At 65.4% G+C, this 7,969-nt stretch overlaps 2 protein-coding genes across 2 annotated transcripts; one reads left to right on the top strand and one right to left on the bottom strand.

Annotated features, from left to right (window-relative positions):
• Positions 1-251: 251 nt before the first annotated feature.
• Positions 252-4,244, bottom strand: RNF166 (ring finger protein 166; the record flags this gene model as incomplete). Its single annotated transcript, XM_084294941.1, is given in 7 exon segments — positions 252-387; positions 1,073-1,180; positions 1,611-1,725; positions 1,946-2,058; positions 2,692-2,848; positions 4,038-4,196; positions 4,198-4,244. Coding segments are annotated over 7 exon segments (765 nt in total). The 3' UTR covers positions 252-321.
• Positions 4,245-4,358: 114 nt separating this feature from the next.
• On the top strand, positions 4,359-7,949 carry CTU2 (cytosolic thiouridylase subunit 2). The gene is made up of 15 exons (XM_084294566.1): positions 4,359-4,451; positions 4,957-5,031; positions 5,513-5,591; positions 5,669-5,728; positions 5,810-5,870; positions 5,969-6,078; positions 6,180-6,463; positions 6,541-6,676; positions 6,771-6,902; positions 7,011-7,102; positions 7,181-7,272; positions 7,360-7,411; positions 7,526-7,592; positions 7,693-7,751; positions 7,837-7,949. The coding sequence occupies exons 1-15, from the start codon at positions 4,360-4,362 to the stop codon at positions 7,904-7,906; spliced, it is 1,461 nt and encodes a 486-aa protein (XP_084150692.1). The 5' UTR covers position 4,359; the 3' UTR covers positions 7,907-7,949.
• The last annotated feature ends 20 nt before the right edge of the window (positions 7,950-7,969 follow it).

Raw genomic sequence — 7,969 nt, 5'->3', positions numbered from 1 at the left:
GACGAACGGTGCCGAAAAGCATCTACTGATAAATAGCTCTGGGTACAGGTGCGTATGCTCCGGGCACGGACACGAGGAAGGATCCCAGCCCTTCGGCACGGACGCCTCTCTGCTCCCGGCAGCGACGTCTCCGCTCGCCCCGCCGTGAGGCCGAGGGGTCTCCACCTTCTTCAGGGAGGTGGGATCAGCCCGGAGAGAAGAGGGAAGAGAGGCGGTGGGTCCCGGGGGGCCACGAGCCCCGTGCCGCCCCAGCGGGAAGGTCGAGTGTGCAAAAGGGGCGTGAGGGGGGGGCCGAAGGGAAGAGAAGCTCCGCGGCAGCCCTCAGTTCTCGGAGAGAGACAGAGCCAGAGCAGCCTGCAGTGCCGCCTCCTCGTCGATGTTGTAGTCCTAAAAAAAAATAAGGGTTGGTGAGGAGCTGCGGGCTGGAAGACAGGGCTGCAAGGTCCCGGAACACCACGCTCTTTGGGGTACCCCGTATTTGTGCCCCAGTCCCTGGGTTAAACCTCCTGACATGGCCCCTGCTCTCAGCCAGGGATCGAAGGAGCCTGTCTGAGAAAACAGGGCCAAAGGCAGAGCTCTCCACAGAGCCACAGGCTTCTCGAGCACCCCAGGCAGGTCACACGGCATTAATCACTTCCTGGGCTGCGGGTACTTCTCCGTAAACAGTCAGAGGTTCCTTTTTCTGAAATCTTATCTACGAAATCCAGGAGGCTACGAAAACCACCCGCTGGGCCCCACGAGGCTGCAGGGTCGCACCCCGACCACACACAGAGGGGCTGTACCCCCCAGAGGGCGACCCCTGATCCCTCTTCCTCGTGTCCCCCCCACGTGAAGCCTCGAAGAAAAGGGCTTTTGTGTTACAGTTCCTCAGGGAAAGAGTTTAACAGAGCACATGGAAGAAAAAAACATCTTCAGAGAGAGCGAGAACATTTCTCTGCTCCTCCTGGGATGGTTTTTTTCTGGGTCTGTGTGTGCTAGCGAGCAGCTTGAGCACCCGGGAGCTCTCCCAAGCTCTAGGGGCGGTGTGTGGGACGCGGGGAAGGCGGCTGCTCCTCCTCGCAGCCATACTCACCACGAAGGTGTCGTAGGAGAACTTGTGCCTGTGGAGGAGGTGCTGGAGGAAATTGGCGCTCTTGTAGCTGGGGTCCCCCCAGGGCATGGCCGAGCACACCGGGCACACCTGCGGAGGGCAGGGACAGGAGAAGGGTGACCCGTGGGCACCGAGCCACCTCCAGCTCCCTTCAGGGTGCTTCTCTGTGCGGGCACAGCACGTGCACAAAGCCTTGGGTGCGTGGCCAGGCTGCTTTTAGCTCGCTGACGGGTTAAATGCAGGAGTAGGAGCACGACCCTGGAGCTGCGAGCTCCCCACCTCATCAGGAGCAGGGAGAGCAAGCCCAGCACCAGCAGGTTGCAGGACAGAGCTGGCTCATCCCATCAAAAAAAAAAGATTTAAAGGTTTAAAACCAACTCAACCAGCTCGAAACCCGGCTGTGCCTTCCCTCCAGCAGCGGCTCCGCGTGCTGGTGGCGCAGGAGGCAGGATCTGTCATGGGGTAGATTTGGATTCCCAGATTCCCAGGGGTTCTCCCCCCTCTCCCCAGCCCCGCTCACCACTTTGTTGGGGTCGTTGCGGTGGTTCTCCATGCAGTGCTTCACCAGCTCCTGCTGGTCCAGGTTGCGGGCCCCGCAGTACGGGCAGACGAAGGTGGAGCGGTTGGGGATGTTGCTGGAGGGAGCGAGGACAAGCTCAGAGCCCTGCCAAGGACCGGGATCGACCTCATCCAACCTCCCCCGGCCACCCCCGACGCTGCTCCCCCTCCTGCTGCGTCCCCCCTGCCCGTGGGAGAAGCCAGACCAGTCCCACCCCAGCCCACGCTTGGGTTTTAGGGTTTTTAGAGAGGATGGAGGGGAACGCCCGTGAGGTTTGTGCCTCCCTACGATGGTACCTGGGGATGGGCTGGGACGTGGGGACAACGGGGACGAATTTGGGGCAGTTGGCCATCTGCTCCTGCACCTTGGCGCAGGATGAGACGTGAGACCGCATTTTGGCCAGGGTCACCTGGAGAAATAGGAGAGAAGAAACGTTCTCAGGGGTTACGGGAACACCTCCCCCTGCCAGGCACAGCACCGGAGCCTCCGCTCCCCCAAACCAGAGCGTTTTGGCCACATTTTGGCCGCGTTTTGGCCACATTTTGGCCACGTTTTGGCCACATTTTGGCCCACCAACATCAGAGCAAACTCTGGGCTGCAGAGGATGACCCACGCCGGTGTGGAAATGCTGCCCAGCCCCTCCTTCCTTGCAGGACAGGGAGATTTGGGGTCGCACACTCCCTGCACGAGTCCCCAGGGTTCATACACCAAAAAATAAATGCGTTATCGCAGCGTTAGCTCCGTTCTCCTTCCCAAAAGAGGAACTGCTGACAGGCGCCAACCCCAAACTGCTCCGGCACGGCCTTACAGCCAGCCCCAGCTGCTGGGATCCCAAGCACCTCGAGCAAAACCCAAATCCTTACCCTGGCTGGGAGCAGCAGCAGAGCTGCTTTGTCTCGGCCTCTCCTGCACTGCAGGGAAACCTCAGCGTGCAGGAAAACCCCACAAATCACAGCCCCGCTCACCTCGGGGGGCAGCAGCCCTCTCCCCGTGGTCTCGCAGGGCAATTTGGGGCCGTGCTGAGCCCCCCTGCCCGCGTTACCTTTTTGCTGCAGCCTCTGCAGGGGGCCTTGTAGGATGAGAGCTGCTTCTCCACGCCGGAGGCTTTCTCCACCTTTTTGGGGTCGAACGGCGTGCGGCACAGCGGGCAGAGCGGGGACGGCACCTGGAGGCAGGGCTGCAGGCACTCCCCGCAGAACCTGGGGGGCACGGGGAGAGCAGGGAGTGAGACCCCAGAACTGGGGCAGGACGGGTTTGGGGATCCCAAGGATTCCTACACGCCTCAGGGAACCCCAAAACCCAGCGAGGAGTAGCTGCACGGGGAGGAATTGCCCAGGCTGGCAGATTGGGATGGGGTGCGGGGGTCCCAGGAGCTTCAGAGGACACATTTAGGGCTGCCTGCAGCGTGTTTGGGGGGTTATTGCAGTGGGGGGTCCCTTCCTTGAGCTCCCTAACCCCGAAAGGGCTGGGGAGGAGGATGGGTGACACCAGGATGTGGCACCAAGCAAAGCCACGTCCTCGATGTGTGGCCGGGGTGGCCCAGAAAGCAGCTGGAGGAGGGCACAGAGGTGGTGTCAGGGGTGTGCTGCGGTGATGGGTGACCCCAGACCCCTGTTGGGTGACCCCATATCCCTGTTGGGTGCACCCAGACCCCTGTTGGGTGACCCAAGACCCCTGTTGGGTGACCCCAGACCCCTGTTGGGTGCCCCCAGATCCCTGTTGGGTGACCCCAGATCCCCGTTGGGTGACCCCAAGCCCCTGTTGGGTGACCCCATATCCCCATCACGGTGTCCCAAGCCCTCCTGCCCCACAGCAGCATGATGGGATGGGATAGGATGGGATGGGGATGGGGATATGGGATGGGGCTATGGGATGGGGATATGGGATGAGATGGGATGGGGTGGGGTGGGGATGGGGATATGGGATGGGATGGGATGGGGATGGGGATATGGGATGGGGATATAGGATGGGGATGAGGATATGGGATGGGGACGGGGATATGGGATAGGGATATGGGATGGGGATATGGGATGAGATGGGGATGGGGATATGGGATGGGGATATGGGATGGGGATGGGATGGGGATGGGGATATGGGATGGGGATGGGGATATGGGATGGGGATATGGGATGGGGATATGGGATGGGGATATGGGATGGGGATATGGGATGGGGATATGGGATGGGGATGGGGATATGGGATGGGGATATGGGATGGGGATATGGGATGGGGACGGGGATATGGGATGGGGATATGGGATGGGGATGGGATGGGGATGGGGATGGGTAATCCCCCCATTACCCCCCGATCCCCCCGGTCCCCCCTAATCCCCCCGTTACCCCTTGACCCCCCCGGTGCCCCCTAATCCCCCCGTTGCCCCCTCCTCACGTGTGTCCGCATCCCGCGATGCCGACGGCTCGGTGGAAGACCTCGAGGCAGATGGGGCAGCTGAACTGAGCCTCCAGAGCCTCGGGACCACCGGGGAGCGGGGTCACCGGGGCCGGGGTCGGGGTCGGGGGCGGCGGAGCCCGGGGGGGGCCGGGGGGGGGGGGCCGGGGGCCGCTGCGCCGCCGCCACCAGCAGGCTGCGGAACATGGCGGCCGCGTGACGTCACCGCACGGCAACGGGAAGGGGCCGGGAGGGGAAGGGGAAGGGAGGGGAAGGGGAAAGGGGAAGGGAAGGGGAAGGGAGGGGAAGGGAAGGGGGAGCCATGTGTGAGGCGAACCGAGGGTGCGGGGAGTGCGCCGCGGGAGTGGGATTGGGATTGGGAGCCGCACGGCGCCGTCCTGCTGCGGTGTGCAGGTGGGAGGACAGCGGAACGGGAGAGGCTGCGGTCCCGGTCCCGTACCCGTACCCGATCCCAGTCCCGATCCCGATCCCGATCCCTATCCCGTACCCGTTCCCAGTCCCGGTTCCGTTCCCGGTCCCAATCCCGTTCCCATACCCGGTCCCGGTCCCGATCCTGATCCCGTACCCGTACCCGGTCCCGGTCCCAGTCCCAGTCCCAGTCCCAGTCCCAGTCCCATTCTCATTCCCGTTCCCAGTCCCGTTCCCGGTCCTGATCTCGTTCTCGGCTCCATTCCCAGTCCCGATCCCGTACCCGGTCCCGGTCCTGTTCCCAGTCCCGGTTCCATTCCCGGTCCCAGTCCCAATCCCGTTCCCTATTCCCAGTCCCATACCCATTCCCAGTCCCTGGCCCAGTCCCCACCCCGTTCCCAGTCCCAGTCCCGTTCCCATTCCCGGTCCCGGTGCTGGGGGCCCGGGTCGCTGCCCCTGTGCCCCCCCATACCAGCCCCATGTCCCACAGGCAGCCGCGGCCATGCGTGAAGTGCGGGGACAGCGCTGCTGCCGTCGTCATCCGCATCGGGGATGGGTTCTGCCGGTGAGGGGACCGGGGACATGGGGACAGGGGACACGGGGACTGAGAACCAGGGGCTGGGGACATCGGGGATTGGGGTCATGGGGACAGGGGACATGAGGACCGGGGACATGGGGTCTGGGGTCATCAGGGCTCAGGGACACAGGGTATGAGGACACTGGGCTTGGGGACATGGGGTCTGGGGACATTGGGTTTGGGGATGTAGGGACGGGGGACAGGGGATCTGGGGGACATGGCACCTGGGGACATCAGGACTCAGGGACACGGGGTCCGGGGACATTGGGTCTGGGGGTCATCAGGCTTGGGAACATCAGGCTTGGAGACATGGGGTCTGGGGGACATTGGGGCTCACGGACATGGGGTTTGGGGACATTGGGCTTGGGGACATGGGGTCTGGGGACATCAGGACTTGGGGACACGGGGTCTGGGGACTTTGGGGCTTGGGGACAGGGGTGCTCAGGGCCGTGCCACGCTGTCCCCGCAGTGCCTGTTTCCGCGAGTACTTCGTGCACAAGTTCCGCGCCATGCTGGGCAAGAACCGCGTCATCTTCCCCGGCGAGAAGGTACGGGGTGGGGGGGACACAGGAGGGACACACGGGGGGCACCCCCAGGCCGGTGACTGTCCCTTTTGTCCCCACAGGTGCTGCTGGCGCTGTCGGGCGGGCCGGCATCCAGCGCCATGCTACGGCAGGTGCAGGAGGTGAGAATAGGGCCGGGGTGGGGGGCTTGGGGTGGGGGGCCGGGGGCGCAGGGCATCCCGCTGACCCCACTGCCGTGCCAGGGGCTGAGCCGCGAGACGGCCAAGAGGCTGCGCTTCGTGCCTGGCCTCATCCACATCGATGGTAAGACACGGTCCTGTCCCTGTCCCCATCCCCGTTTTGGGGTTGTGGCCCCCCATGGGGGTGCCCCCGTTGCCCACCCGCGCCCGGTGTGCCCGCAGAGGGAGCGGTGTGCGGGCAGAGCCCGGCGCAGCGGGAGCAGAACCTGGCCCGGATGGAGGCCCTACTGCAGGAGACCGGTTTCCCCTATTACCTGGCCTCGCTGGAGCAGGTAGGGACGTGCTGGGATCCAGAGGGGACACAAAATGGGGACAATGAGGTGGGGGGGGGACATGCCCGCCTCCACCCAACACCCCCCATCTCTTCCTGCAGGCCTTGGAGCTGCCCGGCTCGGTCCTGCGGCGAGGACCGGGGGCGGCGGGCGAGCCCTGTCCCTCCTACAAGGAGGCTGTGGAGGGCTTCATCCAGCAGCAGAGGCAGGAGGCGGCCGACGGGGACGGGGACACCTCATCCGCGGGGCCCAGCACCCAGCACGGCCCCGGGGGGCACCCGGCAGCCCCCCGCCTGCCCCCCGCCGCCCTGACGGCGGAGCTGCTGCGGCTCTTCGAGGCAGCGGAGACGCTGACGGCCAAGGAGGAGCTGCTGCAGATGCTGCGGTGAGGGAAGGGGGCTCCTCCTGCCCTAACGGCCTGGTGGCACCCGCGGGGCTGAGCCGGTGTCGCCGTGTCCCCAGGGGCCACCTCATCCTGCACACCGCCCGCACGCGGGGCTACCCCAAGGTGATGACGGGCGAGAGCTGCACCCGCGTGGCCGTCAAGCTCCTCACCAACCTGGCGCTGGGCCGCGGCGCTTTCCTCGCCGTGGATACGGTGAGCACAGCCCCCAGGGGGCTGCTCGGCCACCTGGGGGGGGTCCCCGGCTCGGTGGCAGCCCCTCAGCACCCCCTCACCCACGCTCCTGTAGGGTTTCGTGGACAGCCGCCACGGCGACGTGACGCTGGTGAGGCCCATGCGGGAGTACATGGCCAAGGAGATCGCCTTCTACAACCACTTCTTCGGCGTCCCCACCGTCATCACGCCGCCCCTCAGCACCAAGGTAGGGTGCTGAGGCCCCCAGCCGGGCCCTATAGGGCACTGATTTGTGGGATTCCCCCCTCCCCATCCCCAAAATCCCACCCGTGCGCTCTCCGTTCCCTTCGCCCAGCGCCGGGAGAAAACCAGCATCCACCGCCTGATGGAGAGCTTCCTCCTGGGGCTGCAGGCGGATTTCCCGTCCACCATCAGCACCGTCTACAGGTACGGCACCCTAGGGTGGTGGGGGGGGACACACACACAGGCAGGGTGCCCCCGCTCACCCGTTCTGTATGGCCACAGGACAGGCGAGAAGCTGAGCGCGGCCCCCGCCGAGGCAAGCAGCGAGCTGCAGCGCTGCCTGCTCTGCCTCTGCGCCCTGGACATCGACGGGGGTGAGTGAGGGGCTTTTGGGGACACACGGGGGGGGGTGGCCGTGCACCCCGAGTGTGTGACCACGTCCCCATGTGGCTCTCTGGCAGAGGAGGAGCTGGCCCTGGAGCCCACGCTGGTGACGGAGGAGACAGGGGACGGGTGAGTGTGCGAGTTTGGGGATGCTGTGGTGGCACTGGGGACATGGTGGTGGCACTGGGGACACGGTGCTGGTGTTGGTGCCACCGTCCCCGCTCACCACCCCTCTCCCCGCAGGGCTGACAGCAGAGCTGCCTTCATCCCCCTGCTGTGCTACAGCTGCCGCCTCACCTTCAAGGAAATGGTGAGCCATCGGGGGTGACCCCCCCGGACCCGGGGGGGCGCATTGGGGACGGGGAGCATCGGGGACGGGGCTCCTGTCCCCATTGTCCCGCTGTCCCCAGGGCCCCCCCACCACGCTGCCGTCCTACGTGCGCACCGAAGCCCGGCACAGGAGCTGCAGGTAGGGGATGGATGGCTGGGGAGGGGGTTCCCCACCTTCCTGGGGGGGGGTTGCAGGGCCCCCACATAGGGTCTGTCCCTCGCAGGGCACGGATGAAGGAGCAGATCCAGGAATTCCTGCTGGAGGATGACGAGGAGGAGCCCGGGACGAGCTGATGGGGCTGGGGGGGCGCAGAGCCCCGAGCCACTGGGGTTGGGGGTCCTGTGGGGTCGGGGGGG

The sequence above is a fragment of the Netta rufina genome (assembly GCF_964035555.1).
Source record: "Netta rufina genome assembly, chromosome: 13".
In the NCBI taxonomy this organism is placed as follows: domain Eukaryota; kingdom Metazoa; phylum Chordata; class Aves; order Anseriformes; family Anatidae; genus Netta; species Netta rufina.
The sequence above is the reverse complement of the archived record's forward strand: the minus strand, read 5'-3'. Positions and strand labels throughout refer to the sequence as shown.

Bases quoted from the DNA above. Each gene is read 5' to 3' on its own strand.
- CTU2 (XM_084294566.1), top strand. From the start codon at position 4,360: ATGTGTGAGGCGAACCGAGGGTGCGGGGAGTGCGCCGCGGGAGTGGGA. The intron at 5,592-5,668 runs GTACGGGGTGGG...TTGTCCCCACAG, and splicing joins TCATCTTCCCCGGCGAGAAG to GTGCTGCTGGCGCTGTCGGG. The intron at 7,412-7,525 runs GTGAGTGTGCGA...CTCTCCCCGCAG, and splicing joins ACGGAGGAGACAGGGGACGG to GGCTGACAGCAGAGCTGCCT.